Consider the following 26,206-nt stretch of genomic DNA (forward strand, 5'->3'; position numbering starts at 1 on the left):
GTAAAATGAGAATAAAACTGAATGTGATCATTTCCGAATCCCTTTCGACGTGTATTCAATATAAAACAGCCCAAGCACATCATATCTACTTGTTTTAACTGAAAAATGTTATTGCTTTTTGTAAATATACACACAATAATGTTCAAAATAGGTTGTTTTTTTAACATTCTACAGCTTTCCCAATCTTTTAAAGCCCCTGTCCCAACTTTGTGTTACATGTTTTGCTGGCATCACATTCAGAATAAGCATATATTTACGAAAACCATTGAAATATATAGGGTAAAACATTAAATATATTGCCATTGTATTGTTAACAACTTGATTGTATGTGAAAAAGGATTAACAAATTGTCACATTCTTTTTTATGTATGTTTTACATAACGTCCCAACTTTTATGGAACTGGGGTTGTATTTGTTTTTAGCTTTCTGTGTGGATAAAAAAAAATGTTTTGGAAGCACTGCATCTGAAATACTTCACAAACCATTGGCAGTGTATTCAGCACAGTGAAATGTTATTGTTGGCAAAATACAATATGAAAATGTTTCTGTGTATTTGCAATGATATATATCTGCTCAAGTCTGTGCAATAAGAATGATTTATGTGAAATTAATGTTTGATTTCCTGTTACAGACCTTTCTCGATACAATAAAATCATTGTATTTTCCACTAGTGATGACCACCTTTTCTTTTCTTTTGTTTGTAATCCATGGTTGCTGCAGTAGTTCACTTTATTGTATTCAGTTAGTAGGAGCTTGAATGTCTGGTTGGACCAGTTGAGGGTGCCATGCCTTGCCGAGGGGCTACTTTGAAATAAGAGTAAAAAAACACCACCGTGAAGCAGGTAGGGCGGTCGTCCACTGGGTTGCAGGGTCGGTGGTTCGATCCCCCGTCTCCCCGCAACATGTGAAAGTGTCCCTTGGTAAGACACTGAACCCTAAATTGCTCCCGATAGTTAGCTTGCAGCCTGCGTGGTAGCTCCTGTTATCGGTGTATGAATGTGTGTGTGGATGGTTCAATGTGAACAAAACAATGTAATGCGCTTTGGGCATGTGAAAAAACCAGGGAAAAGCGCTATATAAGTTAACAAGGCTTTTTGTTGGACCAGTCTTTTCCTTTGAGGTATTGTGTTTCAGCTTGACTTGTGCTTAACCTTCTCAATGGTAATTTACCATTTCTCATTAGTCCAAAAAAAAACTATCAACACCACACATCATTGTTATGTTGCGTTGATTGATGGTCCTCCAATCGTGAAACAGGTGTGTTCAAGAGGTCATAGTTTCACACCTCACTGCTGCCCAGACAGACAGACAGACAGACAGACAGACAGACAGCCCTTTAAAATGACATAATATTTAACCATCAAGTGTAGAAACCTTATGCAATAATTTGATCCAGTGTGTCCTTAAAAATGTTTACTTCCAAAGTGCTTAGACGTTTCATTTGTGCAAACGGGCCCAATGTAAATCCCTATCAGTCTCAGACCAGCTGCTGAAGTAGTTGACCGAGAGTTCACATTCATCACTGGTGGTGGAGACTTTCTTCTAAGCTTTTGCTGCACTGAACCGTTTGTCAAGATAACTACGTTGCCCCCTATTGGAGTGCTGCTGTAAAAACATGTGAACCCCAAAATATTCCAGTTGCTGTGTGTTTGATTGAGCATTTGATGGTTAGCTGATATGTGAAAAAGTACAGTATGTAAGAGAGAACACATGTTCTGTCCTGTCACATGATCCAGAAATGTCTCTGCTCTATTCATTTATAATGAAAAAAAATTGCTTTTCATTCATAACTAATGTACATGATGATGATATATATATATATTGGTTCTGCGTGAACTTAGTGGGTGTGCATTTACCTCCGACGGCGCTAAAGAAGAACAAGTCTGGCTGCAGGTTTGGCTGCCTTTTATTAAGCAATTACCCATGCAGTTATTTTTTATTTTTTCTCTTGTATCATCATGTATCTCAACATATCCATCCATGCCGCTGTGGTGTCAGTCATTAAAATACTCCCAATGAAACTCATGTGTTTACACCTGCAGACAGTCGCTGCATACAACGTGAACCAGACTGTGGAACAGTGGAGTGTATGAATGTGGAAATAGATTTTTCAATATATCAATGCCAAATTATTGATGTGTGCTACAAATGTTCAGGCTGTGAGTGCGCATATCTGTCAGTCAAATTTCCATCAATGAATTACAAATCACTATATTCGCTGATTCCATTTGATTTATCATGTGTAATTATTTGTTTTATGGACATTGTCAGTCAATATTCCAGCATTTTAATGTACAAATATAAGCGTCTCAGTCTCTCAATCGTTCTCATTCTACACCTAAATGCTTAAAAACCTTTTTGAAGAACAACACAAGTATCCCAAACCCGAGTGTATCTAAAATACATTTTAATCTTGCTGAAATTTGTTTTTTTTCACAATATCGTTTACAATATTAATCTGTCTTCTTCATTCTCTTCTTCATCCTCGCTCTCAAGTCTTCTTCCTTTTTCGTCTCGAAACCGAACTGTACAATCATGTTCATGTAAATTGTTCTACATCAAGGCACAAGACAACAGCCGTTGTGGGGGGGGCCTTGGGTAGGCTGATCTTTAATGGCGTCCCTCTGGCACACAGGAAAACAGGGTACCCTTGAGTGGGAGAATAGGGAATTGTGGGAAATGTAGGAGGATGGATCTCGAATGGGGAAGGGGAGGTGGGTCGCATGGAAGAAATGTGCTCTAACGTGGTGAAAAGGAGTCAAAACGAAGGTGGTAACCACTGCTGCGTTCATTTTATTTTCCAATGATACTCATGTATAAAAAGGGAGGAACCATTAAGGGATATTTTTTTTGTCTTTCTTCAGGAGTTTGTTTGTTCATGTACATAAACTAAAGTGCTTTCTTTTTTTCTCTTTTTTTCTCATACTTGCCAAAAGCAAAAAGGGTTTCACTAACAGGATGGAAATGGGGACGAGAAGTCCAGTTTTTTTTTTTGTTTCCATAAGAACGTGAAGGAAGTGGATAAAGGGCCAGTTCAGTGTTTATCTTCTGCTTGATTTTGTTTTTGTGGATTTTTGTTCTCAGGTTGTTGTTGTTTTTTCTGATGTTTTTCTTGTCGGGTTTCAACCTCTGAAAGAAAGAAAGAAAGAAAGAAAGAAAGAAAGAAAGAAAGAAAGAAAGAAAGAAAGAAAGAAAGAAAGAAAGAAAGAAAGAAAGAAAGAAAGAAAGAAAGAAAGAAAGAAAGAAAGAAATTAGATGAAAATTCAAAGTTTGGATTTCAGAAGACAATACTCACAATTTAGCTTCTTGTGTCATATTTTAACTTAATAAAAGGAAGAAATACTAAATTGATATGATGCATTATCAAAAGCTATGGATGTCTCTATACATGAAAAAACATTTAAAAAGATTGAATAAAAAAATATATATATAAAATAAAATTGCATTAAAGGAAATTATATTTTAAAAAGTGGTAGATTTCATTAAATATAAATATTTTAAAGATAAATAGATTAGAATAAAAAGATATATATAAAAATTAAATAGAATTTTTTTTTTAATTAATTTAAAAAAGTGGTGGATTATGAAAACCAATCAACTCATTGAATTCACTGAACATAAAACGGAGGTTATAAAAACCTTATTTACCGTTCCCTGAAGGTTCTGGAGTGCTCACATCTGGACGTTTCTCCTCCGCCTGCCAAAGGCCTTGGCGCCCACGTTTGTGGGGACGAAGTTGCTGTTGCCCATTCCCCCCGACCGGCTGAGGAAGTCGGCCAGGCGGTGAGTCACGCAGGTGGCCGTGTTGCAGGCTCGCTTCTGTACTGTAACGCTGCTTCAGGAGAGCAAACAAGGGGTTAACGCCAAGATCTGACAAGAAATTCATACTTTAACTGACACACAGAAATGAGACAATTCATTTGTATCAATATAATTAACTAACTTCACAGCACAGAACAACATTAAGCCACGAAGCACAGGTTAACTCACCTTTTAACTCGATGAGAGACACTACCAGACGCTCTAAAATCCTTTTTTTATGTCATGTTCATGAAGTATACCCACTGACTGTGTTAAAGCAGCCGTGTAAGAATAAAAATCAGCTAAGGCTTTCCTCAGTAGAAAAATACGTTTATTGAACAAGAAACATGGTGTCGCATGAGTGGATCATTTATTAATGGTTGGATTAAGTGATCTCTCTCAATGCTAAAATTTTTCAAGGGCTTTGAAATGCAGTCAAAATTATTCCACACATACACACACACACACAGTATACAGAAGATGTCTGAACTGACTCCTGAATTATTACATCTATGAAAACGTATATAGTCTGATTGTCTGAAATGATAGGGACAAAATTATTCTCTGTCCAAAGAAAAAAATATTGGGGGAAAAGGGTTAGAAGAACTTAAAGTTGGTTGCAGCTTAAAGGTCATATTCTTTTTCAAGCAGGTCAAATCAACATGCAACTTGCCAATCCGAAAAACAATAACGAGATAACTGGGTAGGAGAGTACAGGGAGAGATGCAGTAAAGGTAAAATAGGGGCTGGGGCTGGGGCTTGGGCTGAGGGGCGGATGAGGAGTTAGGCTTTTAGATGCTGTCAAACGTGTCGCCGTAGCTTGCATAGCTGTCGCTCTGGGGCGCACTGCGCTTCTTGCCGGGCGTTCCTGATCCCACGTTCGTGCGAGGGAACGTCTGCAGCTTGTGCAGCTCCTGAGACAGTTTGCCCAGCACACAGGTGCTCAGGTTGGAGCAGCGCTTGGTTAGGGGCCTGTCCATGCTGGAAGGAGGAAGGGGGAAGACACACAGAGAGACACATGCAGAGAACAGGCTCATAGCAATGGGAAAAACATGCATCTCACATTTTCTTGAATAGCTTTTTTTCTCCTCGCATTCACGCATTCATTTCTCTCACATGCGTTTCTTTCTCATGCCATCGCAGGTATGAAATAAAATGTAACATCCCCCTCTTTAAAAAGAACCATGCATTTCCCCCATCCCTATACCATTCAAAGAACCATCACCAAGTCATCCATCACCCATCATGCGCCTTAAACCATATCCGCCCCCACCCCCAAGTCAAAGCCCCTCTTGTCAAATCTTTTTACACCCACAGAACAAACAGAGGAAAACCAGTCCCTTCTTTCCCCACTGTCATGCAACTCCACATAATTGACATCATCATGCACACTTATTTCGTTCCGTTAGGCATCACACTGTTCACATGCCCGGCAGGCAGGCAGCAAGGCTGGAAATAACTGTAGTCCGTTCAAACAAAGTCAGAGTCAAACTTATCCATGCGGGAAGCAGGGTCAAGACAGAGAATAGGGATTTATTTTTCTTTCTTTTTTTTATAGATCTGTTCTCACAGCTTTTCTCTCTTTACTGGTCTGTTTAGAGTACATACCTCTACGCCTGACTGAACCTGAATGCCACACTAAAAAGACGCATCTTAATAAGTGGTGTTAAAAGTGAAGCCAGATTATGATACAGTCCCTCAAGTGATACACACAGTCCGGTATGGTACGGTATAGCCCAAAAGACAGCTGTCCAAATGTACCATCATATTTAGGCCAAAGGAGTTAAGTTCAAACGTTCCATTCTGTCATTAAAATCAAATTTCTAATACCAGTTGAATCTATAGAAGGAGGAAAAAGGGGGGTTAGAATGTGAGCCATTTGTCTGTGTACCTGTTTCCTTCGGTGGCCTGCTGCTCCAGCTCCTCCGCCGTCATCTGCACAAACTCCTTGACGATGGCGTTGAGTAACCTTCGCGCCTCGTAGTCGGTGAGCGTGACTCGGTCTGACATGGACTCTAAACCCGGTCTGTGGGGCGAAGGAAAGGTATATAGAGATAAGCATTAAAATCATCACCTGCAGTTAAAATAAGGGGTGGGGGCATGTACAGTATGTGTGTGTGTGTGTGTGTGTGTGTGTGTGTGTGTGTGTGTGTGTGTGTGTGTGTGTGTGTGTGTGTGTGTGTGTGTGTGTGTGTGTGTGTGTGTGTGTGTGTGTGTGTGTGTGTGTGTGTGTGTTGGAATGGCTGAATGGATGGATGGATGGATGGATGGATAGGGAGGGAGGGGGGGGTCAGGGGGGTTGGCTGGGACGTCACCGGCTTCGGAGAGCGATGACGTCTGCATCGGAGGGCCCCCGGCCAACCGCGGGGAAACAATCTGCGGAAAGTGCCCCATCCCAGAGAGGGGGCCGAGGCTCAACCGCCTTTAGATTTATTACAAAATCGATAGCTTCATGGGAACGGTGTGGGGAGTGGCTTGAATGGGGCTTCATATAAATTTATAGATCCCATATATCTCTCTCCCCTGAAGTGAATTACACTTTTTTTCCCATGTTTTTTGATTCTTTTAGATTTTTTTTCCATTATTCCCGTTTTTCAGTGCTTAAACTTAAAATTAAATTCATCTATTTAATTAATAATGTATATATTGTAGAAGAGAAGGCTAAAGTACTCTTTTTTACATTTAAAAAGTATGTCATAAATAAAAAAAAAATTAAACTAACAATTCTTAATTGAGGCTACACTTAATCTTGTTTTAAGAGTGCCAACACAGAACAATATAAAATGAATAAGAAGAAGAAGAAGAAATACATTTTAAGTTTGTGTGCTTGCATATTACACACTGCTGGAGACTTGTACATCTTTGAATGTGATTACACCTCTCTCCGTCACACTAATTCTCTCCCACATCATAATTCTTTTTTTCCTGTAAGCGTTGAATATGTTGTGTTTTATTATTATATTATTTGGTTAAAAAAGAAAAGCTCATATTCACTACAATACATCCGTTCAATGGTTTATTTCCGTTCTACTTTTCCCACATATTTCAACTTCCTGGCATGTCAGCATGAGAGAGACAGTTTGAAGTGTAAAAGGTGAATGTTGTAGCTTCTTACCTGGCAGGCGCGGCTTGTGAGCAGTACATCTGGCAAATGACCAGGGTGTAGGCAACCAGGAAAGCAGAGATCTTCAACATAACCATGGTCCCCTACACACAGCAAGAAAAAAAGACACCATCCCCATCAGCTCATTGTGCACAAGACTGCTGCCACAATCACACTCACACACTCCCTAAAAACAACTTATAAGTGGTTTAAGTTGTTTAGAAATTCATCCACAATACAAAAGACAACAACATACATGTAGAAAAAAATATGCTTGCTAGTGTAGGATCCTCTGTTGATGCTGGGAAGAAGTTGCAGCAAAGAACCAAGAAAAAAATGTCTTTCTGTCACTTCCCAAAGAGGTGTGCTCAGTTTGCCACTATTCATCCCTGGATCTCCTGTAGAACATCCTTTGCTTTTTACTTCCACTCATCCACACATCACCCTTTCAAAAATGAGCCAGATAACAACCCCCCATCGACGACCCTTTCTGTAAAAAAAACGCAATGTTCCTCCAAAAGCATCCAGCCAAGAGCACAGGACAGGTAGTTCCCTCATGTCGTATTACGCTGCAGGACCCTGGAGTGTGACATGCCTGTGTGTGTGTGTGTGTGTGTGTGTGTGTGTGTGTGTGTGTGTGTGTGTGTGTGTGTGTGTGTGTGTGTGTGTGTGTGTGTGTGTGTGTGTGTGTGTGTGTGTGTGTGTGTGTGAGGGTCCTAGACTGTGCAATACATGTAGCTGTTGCTGGAAGAGGAGGGGTGAAAAGGAGAAGGGGCGGGAGAGGGGACTCCAAGCTTGCCAACTCCCTAAGGGACCAGTGCATTAGTGTAATGAGCTGCCAGCACACACACACTCTCTCTCTCTCTCTCTCTCTCTCTCTCACACACACACACACACACACACACACACACCCACACACACTGTCTCTTAAACCTGGTTCCCGTCCATCTATTCTTTCTCTTCCCTCTTTCTCTCGCTGTTCTTCACGTAAACTTCTCATTTTTAGGCATTTTTCTTTATCTCCTTCCCATTTCTTTCTTGAATGGCCATCTTTTCGGCCTTCAAACAGCAGACTGGACCCTCAACAAATGGTTGGTGGCGATGTTGGTGACCCCAATGGCCACACTCCAATCCCATTACCAACACCATCACGTCATCGCAGTCTAAACTCAGGGACTCTGTGTCCATATATCCGATACACACACACACACACATCAAAGCATATGCAGGTGCATTTAAAGTCAACCCGTCATTCCAACACATTGCCCAACATTAAGAAGTCAACACTTACCTTCAGTGAAAATCACCCAGCAAAAAATAAAAATAAATATATATCTCTATGTATCTCTATGCAAAAAACACAATAAGTTGACTTTCTCTCAACTTGCAGGACAACTCTTGGTTCTGTTGCATGCAGCGCCAACGCACCAGCCTATATATCCCACCACTTGGATTTGTGCATTGACTGTGTAGGTGTTTAATTATCTGCCGGCAGCCAATCCCGAGGCTCTGATGCTTTGGCGGGCCAATGGGACGCCTCCTTTCCGGGTCCTGGCTCACGAATAAGGACTATGGCTTTTTTTGCGCTGACGTCATTCCCCAGTCACTAAGTGCTCCATTCACAAAATCCACCAGTCATTTGGACCATTTGCCATCCCACCAATTTGCATTGATGTCATTAATTAAATAGGAGGCAAAAGCATACTGGTGGCTGTGGGGAAGCATCACCAGCCATAAATATTTGAAGTACGAAACCTTCCAAAAAATGTTACTTTGCATGCTATATCTCAAATGCTAAATCGATAAGGTACCCCCCCCCCACACACACACACACACACACACACACACACAGACACACACACCCTTACCCCCCTTACACCAGCACCACCCACCCAGCTAAGCTCTGGCAGGCGGGGCCATCTGCTGGGGAGGGATGTATACTACACAGTGACGCACTCATTGGATCTTCATTCATTCATAACACTGTTTGGACCAAACAACTCCAGCAGCACTACACACACACACACTCAGTGAAGAACACACAACACACACAATCAGCTAATTATCAGCTTGATATGATGTGATTCACCGCGAGTGGAGATGAACCCATGGCAATTTAAAATATCATGTCATCATATGGGTCAACTCAACAACTTTTAATGGTGCTTTTTTTTTCAAACTGAGGCCTATTTCTCAGCAGCTACCGTATACCGTATGTATGTATGCACTCTGTCTGCAATAGCTAAAGTATGAAAAGGTCCCTCCCCACCACGGGGAAGCATCAAAGCATATTGAGTTAATAAAGCGATGCCACAGTAAGTCCAGTAATGATCACTGGGCCCGGGCCTCCTCCTCCCACACACTGAGTAAACAAGTTGTCCTCGGCAAAGACCAATCGATGACAGCCTCTGACAAGAGCCGTTTCTCAAAAGCAATTACACAACTGTTTGTCGTGCACCGTCGTCTCAATTCCCTTGCTTTTCATTAGTGTGCAGGGTGGCATGTGTGTGTATAGTGTATAGGCTACGTGGGTTGGCCCACGAAAGAGAGAGAGAGAGTGTGTGTGTGTGTGTGTGTGTGTGTGTGTGTGTGTGTGTGTATGTGTGTGTGTGTGTGTGTGTGTTTGACCAGCGCCTGTGCGTGTGTGTGTGTGTGTGTGTGTGTGTGTGTGTGTGTGCGCGTGCTTGTGTGTGTGCGTGTGTCTCAGTATGTGTGTTTGACGTGCATGTGTGTGTGTGTGTGTGTGTGTGTGTGTGTGTGTGTGTGTGTGTGTGTGTGTGTGTGTGTGTGTGTGTGTGTGTGTGTGTGTGTGTGTGTGCCAGTGTGCACTCTGCACAGTGGACATGGATGAATGGCTGTACAGTAAATGTGTGCGTAAATCTGCGTGTATGTTCTGGTCTTACATGTCAGAGAAGAAGAGGTTGCCTCTCTTGGTCTGCGTCATAGAGGAACCCCATTAGACAGGATGAGCCTTTTAGTGCTATTGAGCCACGAGGCTTCACCCATGTTCCGACGCTAAATCACTGCTGAATAGACGGCTGCTGGGTCCCAGCCACATCACATCTAGGGACCTGTCTTTCTCACACAGTGCTAGAATCATACCAGGAGACTATCTATCTATCTATCTATCTATCTATCTATCTATCTATCTATCTATCTATCTATCTATCTATCTATCTTTCTATCGTTCTTTCCATCTTTCTATCTATCTTTCTATCCATCAATATCTCTTTAGTTCTTTCTTCAGCTTCAGTCCTTTTTGACCTTTTTATCTAGAACTTTTGAGACCTGTTTATTGAAGAGCAGGTTGGTGAGCTGGACAACAAGTGGGTCGTGTCAGGCTATGAATGGGTTGCGTGACTAACTGTTGTGAACCTTCCTGCCTTCCCTGGTCTGCTGACCCAAACTTTAAAGGGTTCCTCTTAAAGAGCGATACTTTTTAGTTCTGGAGCTCTAAAACTTCAAATGTCAAATCTGTACAAGTTGCATCATGCGTCACCACACAAAGACCTTTGATAAAAGTTCAGTAAAGTACGACTCAAGTGTTGTGGAACTAGTTCAGGACGTAAAAAAGTTTATTTAACTCTTTTTTTTAAGGTTATTTTTTTGGCATTTTCAAGCTTTATTTGATAGTACAGAGTTGAAATGGGGAGACAGAGAGAGAGGGGGGATGACATGCTGTGGGGTTCCACAGGTCAGAATTGAGCCCGCGACTATACTGCAACAATACACGCTCAATCCACAACGCCACCGGAGCGCCCCTATTTAACTCTTTTACTTTCATTTTGATTCACCAAATAAAAAATAAAAAGAACAGGTTGGATTTGAAAAAAGGTAAGTTAGAGACCATACCTACAAAACCTTCAAAAGCATTCATATGTTGCTAGCAATAAGTAATTTAATGTAACAGTCACTCCCTTTGATGTGAAAGCCAACCAGAACACACCAAAGATTCCAATTAAAGGTGCTCAGAGGAACTTTCAGTTTGTGTTCATTCTTGCACCCCCTTTGGACAAAAGCGGCAGTGTTTTTGCTACACCAGCTGCAGTTCCTGGGTGAGCGTACCCATGAAAAAAAAATAAAAAAACTGTATAAAAACAGCATTATTTGCACTGATGGTCTCGTTTGCGGTTACATGTCATTTAAAAGTTCCTCCTAGCAACATTAATGTAGTAATTTAAAAGGTACAGTAACTGCATGAAAAATGTGAATTCAACCAATCTTCCTACAAGCCCCTACCTCAGTTATTATTGCCTCTGTCAATGTAACACAAGTAAGCACTAATAGGGGAGAACGGGGTTATATGTCACACGGGTTGGTTGCCACAATCGTTACATCTCGGAACCAGAAGGTGCTGTCTGTGAAATTTTGGTATGTAAATATCCAGAATTGGGATCAGAGGTCACCTACATAGTCTTCCTTGGAGTTAGACTGCTGAATTTGAGGTGAGAGGACTGTTTGTGTTTTTCATGTCAAATTGAAAATATTTAGCTCCTAAGTATTTTTCTTCTAGGCTTTTACACAATGGGTTTATAACAAAACACTTGTTACCCTAAAAAAGTGTGAAGGGTAAACTATAGTTTAGATTGTGGTTAGCAAGCTAATAAGTTGTCAGATGGTTGTTGGCCTTGATGCAACAAGAAATTCAAGTTGGGGTTGGTCGTCATATTTTTTGGGGGGTTGGTTGTCACATGTTATCCAAAGGCTGCAGCCAGAAAAGGAACCCAATAGCAAAAGAAATTGTCAAGCTGTATCCTCACTGACACCCCAGAGAAGGAAAGAATAGAGCAGGAAAAGGCAGCTAGCATGCAAAAGAAAAAGGGCAACAAAATCAAAACAACCCAGTGCATCCCAAACTAGACCAGCTGCCAAGGCTACAGTAAGTTATGTAGGCCTATTTGTCAACTTGACAATGCAATTGAACTTTCAAATTTAGTTCTGCTTTCTTGCCTTCTTTTTAAGATTATTCCCACAAACAACCCCATAGTGTGTGACAACCGACCCCTTGATGGGGTTGGTTTTCACAATGTGTAAGGGTGTATTTGATGATTAATTTCTTCTTTATTACAATAAGTTAGAAAAAGTGAGAGGTACACATTTCAAGCCAACACCTTAAGCTTCAATTTAATGTAGTAATGACTATTGAACTAGAGTAAAAAGTGTGCCTGCTATCCCCGGTCTCCCCTACTATAGCATCTTAAGACACTTTCACTTCATGTGTTTCAAGACTACACTTCTGTATTTAAAAAGTCCAAAATCACAATTGTGGGCTAACGTATAGCACAATCAGTGAAAGAGCTTTATAAATTGTTCAGCATACATCACCCTCTATCCATCCATATACCTAATACAACAGTACTGCAATAACATCTCCCTTAATGAAGCTTGTGTCTCTATCCAATGTCAACATATGAGCTGAGAGTATTTGAACAACCCTGTGGTCTTTAACAATCAACAGGACAAATTGTGTGTGCTATGTCCGTGTCATAGTGTAGTTAAAGTGTAGGGTAAAATAAAATAAACTGTGCCATCCACTACTCCATCCATCTGGACCATCCAGGGTTGCACGGCACTCATTAGTAAACAAGACTGTTTGAAAATTAGTCTTCATGTATTTCTGAGCCCACTGCAACCGTTTCTGCTTGTGCGCATTGTTTAGGGGTGGCAGAATAATAGGTTTATGCACAGCTGCAAACCTCTGGAGGCTCCTACACCTTGAGATGTGCGGGACTCCAGAGGCACCAGCGGCTTCAAATACCTGTCTGCTGCTCTGTAACAGCATTTTAGCAGCTGCTCTCCTTAGCCGATGAATTTGTCTGGCAGAAACCTTCCTCATTATGCCTTTATCTGCACCAACCCGTCTGTGCTCTGAATCAGCCACAAATCTCTTCACAGTACAATGATCACGCTTCAGTTTCTTTGAAATATCTATTGATTTCATACCTTGTCCAAGGTATTGCACTATTTGACACTTTTCGGCAGCAGAGAGATCCTTTTTCTTTCCCATAGTGCTCGAAACATGTGGCCTGCTTAATAGTGTGGAACGTCCTTCTTAAGTAGATTTCCTTTGATTGGGATCACCTGGCCAACTAATTATCACAGGTGTATGAGATTGATTTCAATGATCCAAGGTGCCCTGAGACACAATATCATACATATGTTTTATTGAAAAACAAAAAATTAAATGTTTATGACACTTCAACACAATTTGCATAATAATTTGGAACATGGTGTATATATATATAGATATATATACTGTATATGTGCTCATATTTTCAACGTGGGTTTTCCCTTTTGGACATAATTCTCCCTAGGGAGCGACACAGGCCATTCTCTCTAAGGTTTTTTTTCCAGTTTCTCAGAATCAAGTCAATACGGCAACCTTTGAAGCCAGGCGTCCCCCAGCTGGAATCAACAACCTCACTGTAGTGTAAGTTATCACTGGGGACACAATGACTGCTGCTGTGTCTGCGGCTGGCTGTGGTGTTATTAGATGGGAACAAACGTTCATATGTCATCTTAATGGCTCAACTCTATTGGGCAAATCATGGACCTCCAATGTAAAAGTAGCAAAAAATAAAGAACACCTGCCTTTACATATGGATGGTGTTGTTTTGATAGTATTGGACTTGTAATGTATCAACATAATGACTGACCTCGTTAAAGAGGTGATATATAGGTACATTTAAAGTCAGGCGCACACAAAAAAGGGATCATTGCATATGCCATATTTCAATGGCTTAGTTGGGTAGAAATGCAAGTTCTTTTCCTATAATCTGACAAGTCAAAATGTTCGTTTTGTATAATTGATCCTCGAGAAGTGAAATCCAACCCAAAAAAAAGACCTCTGAGGGTGTTTGTGGTGTAGTGGTTAGAGCTCCCGCCCATAGAGGCTCAGTCCTCAGAAGCAGGAGACCCGGGTTCGAATGCGACCCGTGTTCATTTCCCTGCATGTCATTCCCCTCTCTGCCCCATTTCATTTATGTTTCTCTGCACTATAAATAAAGCATTAAAATGCAAAAAAAAAAAAAAGGCCTCTATGCTTCTTTCCTATAACCATCCGTGGCTGTTACGTTTATCTAAACTCTGACCTAGCCCTGCTCCAGTCTTTGCTCTAGCTCCCTAACAGGTGGTGGCTATGTTAACATCTCGTGGCTTCAAAATGAACAGCCAAACAATGAGTGAGATCACATTCCCGAAAGGGAAAATTAAAGCAACAAACAGTGGACTCAATACTCCTTTTATGAAGTGAAACCACAATACAAGTTGTGTATGTACAAGGGGCAGGACTCTCAGTGTTATTAATCAACTGACTGCCGCTGCTATTACAGTCCACACACCTACGCAAAACAATTAGGATGAAGTAAGGTTGGTATTGGATATTGGATCCTTAGTGGATATGTGATGTTTCACTATCAACAACTTGTTAAGCAAACGATTCCAACCAGACTATAATAGGCGTATTTGTGATTCTTAGGAAAAGGAAGAAGCATTACAAATGACAGGTTTCAACACTTAACGTGACACCCACCGGATAAATGTCAAGAGCTCATGTTAGTTCCTTAAAGCCTGATGAAGGAAGGGCTTTCTGGGAAATGCAGGAAATCACTATAGGTAATGTTCACGGATGATTAAATGTAATACTGTAGAAGATGTCTTTCACTGTCAGGTTGCGATTACTCTACATGAGACTATAGCGTATGAATCACTACATCCTTAAAAACACCTTAAAGTTTTCCTTAAACAAACCCATTTAAAATAATGACTTCAAAACTAAAATATACGATAATTTATTTTCATATGACTGAGTTATTGAAAAGCTACAGTTACATCCATTATTACCATTTGAATGTGGGAAAACATTTTATATTTTATCTGTAATTATCTGTCCAATTTCATATAAGGTCAACAGGCAGTGCACTGTCAATTTCACTTATTTTAACAATCTGTTGCCCCAAGCAAATTAAGCAATTGTTATTCAAGTAAAAACTAGAAAAACTAGCCTTGTGCAGAACCATTATTGATTCAATGTTGTAGATGGAAAAAATTGTGGATAAGGTTGCATGCTGCATGCTGCATGCTGCATGCTGCTGTTTAAAAATGCGAAACTTTTTCTTTTTAGAATTTGTTTTGCATGACTGCATGATTATTGACAGTATGGATTAATCGATGAATCAGTAGAAGGTTAGCTTAAATATAAACCAACTATCTCTGGAGATCGCTCTGGCATAGTAAAATATTAAAGGAAGGACATGTATGTGACAGCAAGATCCAATCTCAGAAAAGGGGAATATGACTGGTATTATGACATCATTCTTATCCATGTAGAGAAGCAATACATCACCATTGGAAGGACAGTGCATGTTGATGGGGGTCAGAGCCCAGGTGATATGATCTATGAATGGCACACCGCTCACCGTTGGGCACATCCCCGTCCCGCTCCGTTAGTTAAGGCCGGGCCCATCCAGATAAATCACTTCCTGCAGAGAAAGGAAGGCGAAACAGCACTTAAGTCATTATCCAACTATACTGCAGCCTCCTGTAATGGCTCTCAATCTCCAAATCTAATCAGCGGCTTGCACCCACAAAGGGAAAAGGCTCGCTACCTGATTAAATGCAAGTTCAAGTGGTGGGCTTGTGGTGTCACTTTGTGGCTTTTAACTCAGGGTGAAGGAGGGGGACTGTGTTTAAACACCTGGATATGGAGCCTTCACTAGGATTAACCAGGAACTGTTAAAGTGGAGGGAAATGTATCTATGGGCAGGTGGTACAGTGTTAGTACATGTCGTTCTCTCTGTTAAATCAGTGGAACAAGTGGCTGAGTGAAAAGGTCACGGTAACATTTGGGCACAGGTCATCAGTTAAAGGAAGCTTGTAAAATGTCAAGGAGCAAGCAGGGCCCGTTCTAATTTACCAGGCGTTTTGCTGTTGTTCATCCCCAGACATTAGGGAGATTACATTAAAATCGTTGAGACCTCGAAGCATCAATCAGGGGCCTTTGGCATCGCCCGACGCGTGGGAGGGATATGGCCCCCACCCCGCTCACACACACACACACACACACACACACACACTCACACACACACACACACACACACACACACACACACACACACACACACACACACACACACACACACACACACACACACACACACAAACACTCACTTACTCTCTTACACACACACACACACACACATACACACACACACACACACACACACACACACACACACACACACACACACACACACACACACACACACACACACACACCCTCTGGCTCTGACATCACTGTCTGAATGGCAGGGCTTTGCTTGTATCTACTCTACATCCATTCAAGAAAAAGGGGGAAAAAGAGATCTCTCAGCAATCTATAGCCAGACACTTACAAATGCTGTGTCCAGATGGAGCAACACTAAGTGGAGTTTGTGTTTCCGAAAAGTGCCTGCTGGTCGTCCTATTTATCATGATTACACAAGAACAAATGAAGTGACCCGACCAGCAAAAAATACGGTAGAATTGAATTTGAGCTGTGCAGCGATTATGCTTGCCAGCTCGACTATACAAAACATTATGTGAATCATCCGACCATTTATTTCATCCACTCACATTTTGTAATAAAAGCCAAGACCTCATGCAGACCCAGACGCTGATGCAAACACAAATCTGTGAGTCTTTTTTTGGGGGGTTTATTACTAATGCTGAAGCCAGTACAGCGCCAAACAGACCATTAGATGTTGAAATACTGATAGTGTAGCAGTGTTCAAACATGCCCTGTCTTAAATGCGCTTTAAGAACTGCGCCTCAGCTTAACCATTCTCCCAAAGCTGTGATTATCCATTCATTAACAGAAAAGTATAAGGGGCACAGGAGAAAAAAAACTTCAGGGAAAAAAGACGAAATACAAAGTCCAGAATGAACTCGTACAGATTTGAACTTCCGGGATCAATAATTCACAAGTAACACGTTATTTAAACACAAATGATGCATCTTTATGACAACCTAATTGTAACCGAAGAAGACGCCCACTAGGCTCTAAGCTCAGTTTTGTTTATGAGTTATTAATAGAGGAAGTTCAAATCAATCAACAGGGGTGGGGGCACTCCAAACACTACACCACGAGCGCCACTTTATGAAAGTATTTGTATGTGTCAAGCAGATTATTCTTCTTTCAAACACACAACAAAAGTCGGATGGCCCGTTATTGCAACAGATCAAAAGTCCGACATATTTACCATTGGTCTGACGGTTGGTGATCGTTATAGTTGGGTTTGTATTTTCCCTTATTGTAAAAAAAAAACCTAATATTTCGAGAAAGAAAAAAGCAAACTGGATCTCCTACACTTGTGCTCACGAACAGCTCCCCTTGTTCTAAGATACCAACACTGCTTAAAGATGCTCTGAGGAACGTTCAGTTTGTGTTCATTCTTGCATCCCCTTTGGACGCCAGCTGTTGTTCCTTAGTGAGCGTACCCATGACAAAGACATTAAGAAAAACTACATAAAAATAAGCATTCTTTTAAACTGGTGGTCTTGTTTTCTGTCACATGTAGTTTATGATCATCAGAGGAGAAATTTGACTGTTTCAGAAACATTTCAAATTTCCTCATAGTACCTTTAAGATGATTGTGTATCTCAACCTTTAACGTTGATGTTCCTGCTACCTCCAGAGATCGTGCAGTGACTCAGGTAGGTGCCCTGTCAGAAGCTGGACAGGGGCAAGCGGTTCCTCTCAAGTATCTTAAGGAAACTTGGCTCTCGTCTTTGGAGTCATTTCAGATTCAATCACACTTGATCAACTTGGACCCCGTCCCGTGGTATTTATAGAAAGTTAAATGTTATGCGGTTATAAAGCCTGGCTCAGACCCAAGAATCTGCCATCATTTCTGCCTCTGCAGCAAAGCCCAGAGTTGGACATTTTTTGGCTCTTAAAAGCTGCTAAGATTACAATGATAAAACCAAGAAGCAAAATAAATAATCATTTACAGGCAAACACAATTAAGAAATATATTGTATTTAGATAGAGGTTCTTAGCAAATGTTTCTAAATGTTTTCATCCAAAAAAGAAATTTCTTTGGTGGAATTTTTTTTGCATCATCGTCTTCGCATTTCGTTTGACATGTGTCTTACCAAAGAGAGTATCACCATCCTTCTCAACATCGTTGTTCTCCTTATTAGTTAGTAAGGCACATGAGATAGATCAAAGAGTACAAGAATGGGATTGAATTTGGGGAAAGAGACTTCAGTCCGAACAGTCGCAGATGCCATCGGCCTACATGATGTCTTATCTAGGCGAAGAATAAAATACATTCTATTTGGTTTAGTTAATACAGATTCTAAATGTTTAATGTCTAATCTTGATTTAATCTTGATGTATTCTCTTTTTTTACAATCTCTGCAATGCAATGTCTAATGTCTAATCTAAATCTAGTTTATGCCCCTGTAAAGCACTTTGAATGCGGACCATCAAATCCTTGACCCGGCGTTGACGTAATCCAGTCTATGCCGGTTCACGGTTCACTCGGCATTGCAATGAAATTAATACGGTGTGTTCATCCATTTGCATTTTTTTCTCTCCACCACCACCAGAATTATTTCCCAATCAGTCAAATGCAGTTAAAAAGTGCCCTTCACTGGTAAAGGCCATTATGGTGACATGATGGATCCCAAAGCACAAGAGCCCATTAAGGCTGTTTGATGGATAGAATGGCCAGAGCAGCCAGGTGTCTCCACAACAACACTTGATCATACAACCACCCACCTACGCGCTATACCACCAAAGTGTCCACAGCCCATTAGGTTGCCAAATCACAGGCGTATTTAAGTCACACTTTAGCTCTTCACTTCACCATGCGGACAGGTTTATTCTTGTTTTGCAGGGAAATAAAACTTTACCTGGCTATGTAAAGGTTGTTAGAACATTGTTTCGTATACCGTAAACTGATCCTTTTAAAAAGTGGATTCCCTCGAGACATCCAAATATGTCTAGACTTGTAGTATTTCAATGGAATAAAAGTCACAAAGAGTCAAATAGCATAAATATCAAGGAGAGCTAACCTTTTGGTTATGAACCACAATTCCTCAGTGTGCAGACTGGTTGCTGTCCTCCTGGGAGTATTGATTGGCAACGTTCCCTGTGTCCTCATTTTACTGTCATGCGTCTCGACCCCCTAACCAACAATACATTCTTACGTGGTAGTGTCAAGATAAAACGTGCTGTCAGTCCATGAGTTTCTGTACTAATTACTGTATATAAGCACACCGAGGTCACATCACAGGGAATTTATAGCAAAAGGATGTTTCAATTAGTTTCGACAAAAGTCTGTCACAGTCTCAGTTGTAACAGCTTTGATCCAAGCATTTCTACACCTGTTATATTTTGTTTATTTTACAGATAATGTTTTGGTTTTATTATGTTTTTTTAGATCGTTTGGAGAGACAGAGGTGAAATGGGGCTAATTTGAACCTGTGGTCTGCTGCTTCTGAGGACTGAGCCTCTATGGGCGGGCGCTCTAACCACTGCAACACAAGCGCCCCCCTTTATATTTTGTTTCTCGCGTAAGTGGTTGAGTGGTCCTGTCTGTTCTTTTTAAATCGTCGTTATATTGAATTCCAAGGAGGAACTTTGAAATGTTTATGAAACATTCTAATTTTTGTTCCTCTGATGACCATAAATGACCTGTAACAGCAAATCATTAAAAAAAAACTGCTGATTTTGTCCAAAGGTGTCGCAAAATGAATCAACAAAGACTGAATGTTCCTCTTAGTCACTTTAAGGTTGATTTTTTAAATAGGAAAACGTGAAAACAAATCTCCAAATTGGTAACATTAGTAATATTAACATGTAAGGCTTACAGATGAAACCCATTGTCTGAGCAGGTATTCATGGTCAATTTAATATTGTTTGTATTAGCACATATACAAGAAATTGTACATGAATAAATACTTTACGTTTATTTTTCCTCAAAGTTTACAATTCAAATTTGTTGTTATGCAGTACATGCTTTTATACCAAGCCGGATTAACCTGCCCTGGGCACATGGGCCTTTATTGATTTTAACACAAACTGAAATATTGAAGATTTGATGTTGACACAAGGCTTTTACGACAACGGTAAGGGCCCCTTGTAAAAAGAAATGTAATTTTCACAGAGACGAGCATTTAGGTCCACTGTGGGTCTGATTCTACACATCTCAAATTTAACAGAGTTCATGTCCTTTTACAATTTACAGCTCAATTACTTTCTGCCACACGCATAAAAATACTAATAAAGATGAAGATGTCACTATGTAAAGGTAGATTCAGCCACACAAGCTTGTTGTCAAAATCACTTTAATGTCAAAATCAGTAAATATGTCCTCAAGATCCCCTGTCCGTCCATACTGTGTTTGCTGGAGAAAAAAACATGCACGCAACATAGGCTCTGTAAATGGGCATGTTCATAGTTATGGTGGGCCCCCTGTGTTTAAACACCAGTTTACAGAGCCTGGGCTGTGTGTTTAACACCAGAATTTTTTTCCCACGCACACAGTATGTAGAGGTAGTGGATCGTGAGGAGATATTCACTGATTTGAACAAAAAGTGTCAGAACTCAGAATGATGTATTTCGAAGCTGACGGGCTTTGATGACAAACCTCAGAGTCTTGATAATAAGACTGTGCTCTGGGGTGACAAACAAAATAAAAAGGGTGACTCATAATGAAGCAGTGTCGTAAACCTATCCCACCTTCTTCCTGCTCTCGCTATCATTAAAAAGCATGTGTCATCACGGTAAAGGGCTGACCGGCCTGTCAAACTCAAATCAATCAACGAGGTCTGAGTTGATTTGTTGCATCAATATCAATAGTTTGTTTTTCTCTCTTGCTGCCGTGACGTCCAATTATAATTTGTGGATATTGCACAGATCAGTGCTATCCAACACAAGACAATGCTCTTATCTCATCTCCAAAAGTGACCACTCACATTAAGTTTTATTCTAAAAAGTGCCCAGTGCTATAGATGAGCAAATGCAATCAGTGCTTAAATGTTTGCCAGAGAGAGCCAAAGTAATGATTGGATGTCTCCGTTTCTGTGGGCTTGGCATCATCAGATGATCCTGCATTGACACTGACAAGAGATGACAAATGAAACAAATGCTTCTGGTGCATTTAGTTTTTTTCAAAATGAGTTCGGGCTGTGTTACCCATCAAGAGTCCAACATCTTTTTCCAGTAATGTATTTTCCAGCTGTCCCAAATGGCCAGGAGAAAGGAGGAAACATTATAATTTCAGATCACTAACGAGAATGGAAGCAGCACCATTCAGTCTTATACTTTTATTATATGTCATTCAGTTATAGATCAGGTTAAGACTGTTGTATGTCCAGAAACTCCAGAATGTGCATCAGATAAAAACAAGACTGACAACCCTTTATGACAAATGACTTTTATTACATCAAAAAACTAATATGTGAGATGCATGAAAACACTGCAGAGGCTACTTTTAAATAAAATAAAACGTTTTACGTACTTTGGACTACTTGGCCAAAACCAACTATCTATCCATCTATCCATCTATCCATCTATCCATCTATCTATCTATCTATCTATCTATCTATCTATCTATCTATCTATCTATCTATCTATCTATCTATCTATCTATCTATCTATCTATCTATCTATCTATCCATCCATCCATCCATCCATCCATCCATCCATCCATCCATCCATCCATCCATCCATCCATCCATCCATCCATCCATCCATCCATCCATCCATCCATCTATCTATCTATCTATCTATCTATCTATCTATCTATCTATCTATCTATCTATCTATCTATCTATCTATCTATCTATCTATCTATCTATCTATCTATCTATCTATCTATCTATCTATCTATCTATCTATCCATCCATCTATCATAGAGAGCCAATGAATATCAGGAGGATAACTACACTTGATCGAACACAGGGCCACAACAGTTCTAACCAACACAGTGTGAGTCTTAACAGATAAATCCTCTCAGCGCATAGACAGAGCTCAGTTGTGTTGTTCGGGTACAATACAGGATGATAAAGGGGCTTCCCTGTAGTCAATGGATTATGGATGTCCTCCTCTAAAGAGACTAAACTGCAGCCCGCATGATTTACTGCTCATCTCTGACCTCATCCGTGCAGCCTATTACTTAAAAACATATATTAACGAGCATCATTTATGCGGGAATATGCTCTTGTGTTCCTCGTTTGATTGACAAAATTAACTTTAACTACAACGTCTGACCATTTTGTCGCATTTAACCTCCCATAGCACCATAGCGATCCCCTTTTTAAAAAACTTCTATTCTGTGAACCGTGGTCCGACGCAATCAGAACATTAAAATGATGGATTTCTGGTGTGTGGGTGCATTTCCTGGCATTAAAACAATGAAAAATGACGGATATGGTAATTGTGAGTTGCTGTTAAGATAATGAGTCGAATCCACTTTTTCCAGGATTGCATTTCCTTCTTACAGAGAAGAATACTCAAGTCACTTCCCACAGCAACTTGATTACTGTAAAGCATTTGAATAACTCAAAGACCATGGTGACATAGAGGCAATATTTAGAAGAGTGTAACTGTCATCGATGTTATGTAGATTTCGATTTTGGAGCCTATAAGGTTTAAAACAAGGTCTCATTCTCTCTTATAGATTTGTTGTTGAGATATACATGATTCATATAAAAAAAAAAAAACATCCCAAAAACGTTTGTGATATGTTTTGAATGTGTAGACAGTTTTGAACAATCCAGGAGAATACATATTGTAAAGCAATGCAGAATGCCTGAGAGCCTTACTGCATTATATTCCATTATATTTGTGTCACCGGGAACCTTAATGTTGTCTTTTACGTGTATAAAGACATTTCCACCATCAATTGATGCAATAAAAGGTCCAAAGTGATGAATGACAATTCACCAGAATAAAGGAAATTAGGTGTTTTTTTAAGATATTTTTGGGGCATGTTATGCTTTTATCAGACAGTTTGGAGAGACAGAGGTGAAATGGGGCAGAGAGGGGAATGACATGCAGAGAACGACCATGGGCTGGATTCTAACCCGTGGTCTGCTGAATGTGTTGAAACAAAACCTACGCCCATGGGCCAGTGTGTATCTGTGTGTTCATCATTCATTCTTGCTGGCATCAGGTGGTTTCCGTTGTCCTGACACCGGATCAGCTAAAGTATGACATATGCTTCATGAAAAAGCCTGTGCGCGCGGTCTGATACTTATTCATCTATTCTTAGGGTTCATAGACTGAGCAAAGAGACTATCTGTCTAGCTGCTGATATTATTAAGTGCCCCCACAATGCACTGCATTTTTTGAGCCAGAAAAAAGCCTCTTCAGCCATTTGCCACTGAAATGCTGCATAAGCGCTTTCGTCAACACCAGGAAAACTGATGGGCAGCCAACACAATCCCTGCAACAAGACTCCCCACCTCAGCTCACCGACTCCCTCCCTCCCTCCCTCCCTCTCTCTCTCTCTCTCTCTCTCTCTCTCTCTCTCACACACGTATGCTCTGGCCTTTGCCTTGCCGTACCAAATGTCCACGTCAATGATGATGATGATGATGACATAAAGTATATAGAGTCTGAAAAACTTATGGAGGGGAGGGGTTGGAGATGAGTTTTTTTTGCAGCTTGGACTGGCGACCCCTGACCCTTCTTGTTATAGGAAAGCTGCCAGCTTAATGCAACCTTGGCAGAGCCGACACCTTTCCCGCCCATTAGCCCAGTCATTTCCCAGGCTAAAAACGCATCGCTGACCTATTTTAAGCAACAAGAGAAAGATGGGAGCTGATGTGGAATATTTAGCCCACTCAGGATGCAGACTTAATGCTATATTAAAGGTGCACTATGTAACTTTGCGTGTGTGTCAGATAAGTGAATCTTTTTCTAAGGTGTGTTCTCATGACTGAATAACCAAACTTTCCTCGCAAGTTTTGATCCTTGGAACACTTTTTGAAGTTAGAAATCTACCTGAAAACTTACTGTTGTTATTAAGAGCAGCTAGGGCCCACAGTGATGTATACAAACATATTCTGGTGTTTCATTTGGTTCCAGGTTCCTCAAAAGAATAATGTTGATACAAGATGATAGAATTATTCAATACTAAGAATTACATGTAGACTTAATATGTTTTGTAAACTAACTGCAGGCTCTGCAAATGTGGGGGAGAAATTACCCTCCCCTGAAACTGCATAGTGCACCTTTAAGTTAAGAGGTATAGGTGTGCACTGCTGATGTGTTGTGATAAGTTAAAAAGAATAGCACATAGTAAGAGAGGTTGGTCTTGGTCTTTCCCTGTGTGAATAAACCAAAGTGAAAACCATGAATGGGTAGAGGAATGAGCGCACTAACAGTCTGATGTACTCCATTGAACAGCCCTCCCCTTCCCTCCCTCCACCACCACGTGCGAGCGCAGAGTCTACAGTGTGGCTTGGACCCATCGCACAGTGACTCAGGCTGCTCTCCATTTGAAAAATTAAACGGGTGGCCGTTTGGCAGAGTTAAATGAGGCCCCCAGGAAAGAGGAAAAAAAAAGAAGAAAAAAAAACCTGCTGAGCTCAGCAGCGGCTCCTACAATCTCAATCACAAAGGAGGAGGTTGGCGCGCTGATGTAATGGCCGCCGCCGTGCTTGGCAGAGGAGGAGAGCTCGTCAGCACAGCCCAGCACAGTACAGCACAGCCCTCCTAATTCATCTCCCCCCTCTCCCTCCCTCCGGCCCGGATCAAGGGTACATCACATATCGTTAACAGGGAAAAGAGGCGAAAGCATTTCTCCAACTGCAGACTGAGACACACGAACGAAGGCATGAAGAAGAGGGACATAATCCCCATGGAGATGTTATTAAATAATGCTTCTATATGTCTGAAACAAACAGGAGAGCCAAGAATCTGTTGAGCAATAACGGGACATTAAAGTGAGTGTTTGAGGGAGACTGGGGGGCCATACAGCAGAAGTGTCCCAGGCCACATGTTGAAACCACCACACCTGTCAGCATCTACCCACCTGTAGAGCTGCTACACAATGGTATAATGTAGAAACATCCTCTGCCAAAAAACAAAAGCAGACATCAGTGATTTCACAAAAGGAATTGGTGGAAAAGTATTCCGATGATTTAGTTAAAGGTGCTCCGAGGAACTTCCAACTTGTGTTAATTCTTGCATCTCCTTTGGACAAAGTAGTCAATCATCGGAAAGACAAAAAAAACATTCACTTTTAAGGAATTGTATAAATTTATGGTGAAGCCAATACAAAAATAAGATCCATTTAAACTTTTAATGGCGTAATTCTGAGAATTAACAGTAAATGTCAATGGATCATCATGAGACAGTTGAGCCAGTTTTCCAGAAAATCCCAGACCTCAACACAGTCCAGTCTGTTGCCCATTGAGGTCGTGCTCTACACTCTAAAGGTCATGAGCTGAATCTCTAGTTTCTAGCTTATAGGTGGGTGGAGGGGGAGAGCTCAGAGGATGACAACTATTGACTGGAGTGCTCTGTGGCACAGAAATAACATACATGAATTATTAAAATGGTTAGCAATATCATTGAGCCTATCTTTAAAGGTGCACATGAACTGCCACTGACGTCCTTTTACAACATTATTTTGCGTTTTCACAAATGTCATCTTGGCCACATGATTGCTTGCAAAGTTAATTCATTTTTTTATTAATTAAATTGTGTTTGTTTGTTTGTTTGTTTGTTTGTTTGTTTGTTTGTTTGTTTGTTTGTTTATGTATGGATCTGTACAATCAATTACTGAATTATTTCGTTTATTTGACCAAAAAATCACACACAACTACAAAAATGTCAATTGGATTGCGTGTCCCTCCTCCTGACTGTCCAAACCTCTTTTATATACAGTTCAGTCTATTGTCCAAACAAACGACCAAATGATGCGCCCTCTCTATCTCCTCTCCTAATTTATTGCTGCCGCCTAGTGTTCATTCACAGACACTGCGGCTGTTCTGTCAGTGTAGAAAATATCAAGTGAGATAAATAACTTTAACTGGACTTTAGTTCCGGTTCTACCGACAGAATTTAATAGGCTACTGCTGAAATAATAAACCACTAGGATATTGCATGAAACTCTAAACAAATTCTATGTGCTAATTTACAGCAGCACAAGGGCTAGTGCAGCAGAGTAAAAGGCATAATGAAATAACTAAACAAATATATAAATTAAATCTATAGTCAATTATGTTTGTCTTATATGTTACAAATAAAGTCGTTCTGTTGATTCATAAATTGAAAGAACAAAATGTTTTTTTTTTAAC

At 40.5% G+C, this 26,206-nt stretch overlaps 1 protein-coding gene across 1 annotated transcript; it reads right to left on the reverse strand.

Annotated features, from left to right (window-relative positions):
* Window positions 1-4,592: 4,592 nt before the first annotated feature.
* Window positions 4,593-7,002, reverse strand: LOC307250811 (calcitonin-1-like; the record flags this gene model as incomplete). Its single annotated transcript, XM_080028022.1, has 3 exons — window positions 4,593-4,782; window positions 5,693-5,827; window positions 6,917-7,002. 3 exons carry the CDS (start codon window positions 7,000-7,002, stop codon window positions 4,593-4,595), a joined length of 411 nt encoding a protein of 136 aa, XP_079884148.1.
* Between the last annotated feature and the right edge of the window lie 19,204 nt (window positions 7,003-26,206).

The sequence above is a fragment of the Ammodytes marinus genome, assembly GCF_949987685.1.
Source record: "Ammodytes marinus genome assembly, chromosome: 5".
In the NCBI taxonomy this organism is placed as follows: domain Eukaryota; kingdom Metazoa; phylum Chordata; class Actinopteri; order Uranoscopiformes; family Ammodytidae; genus Ammodytes; species Ammodytes marinus.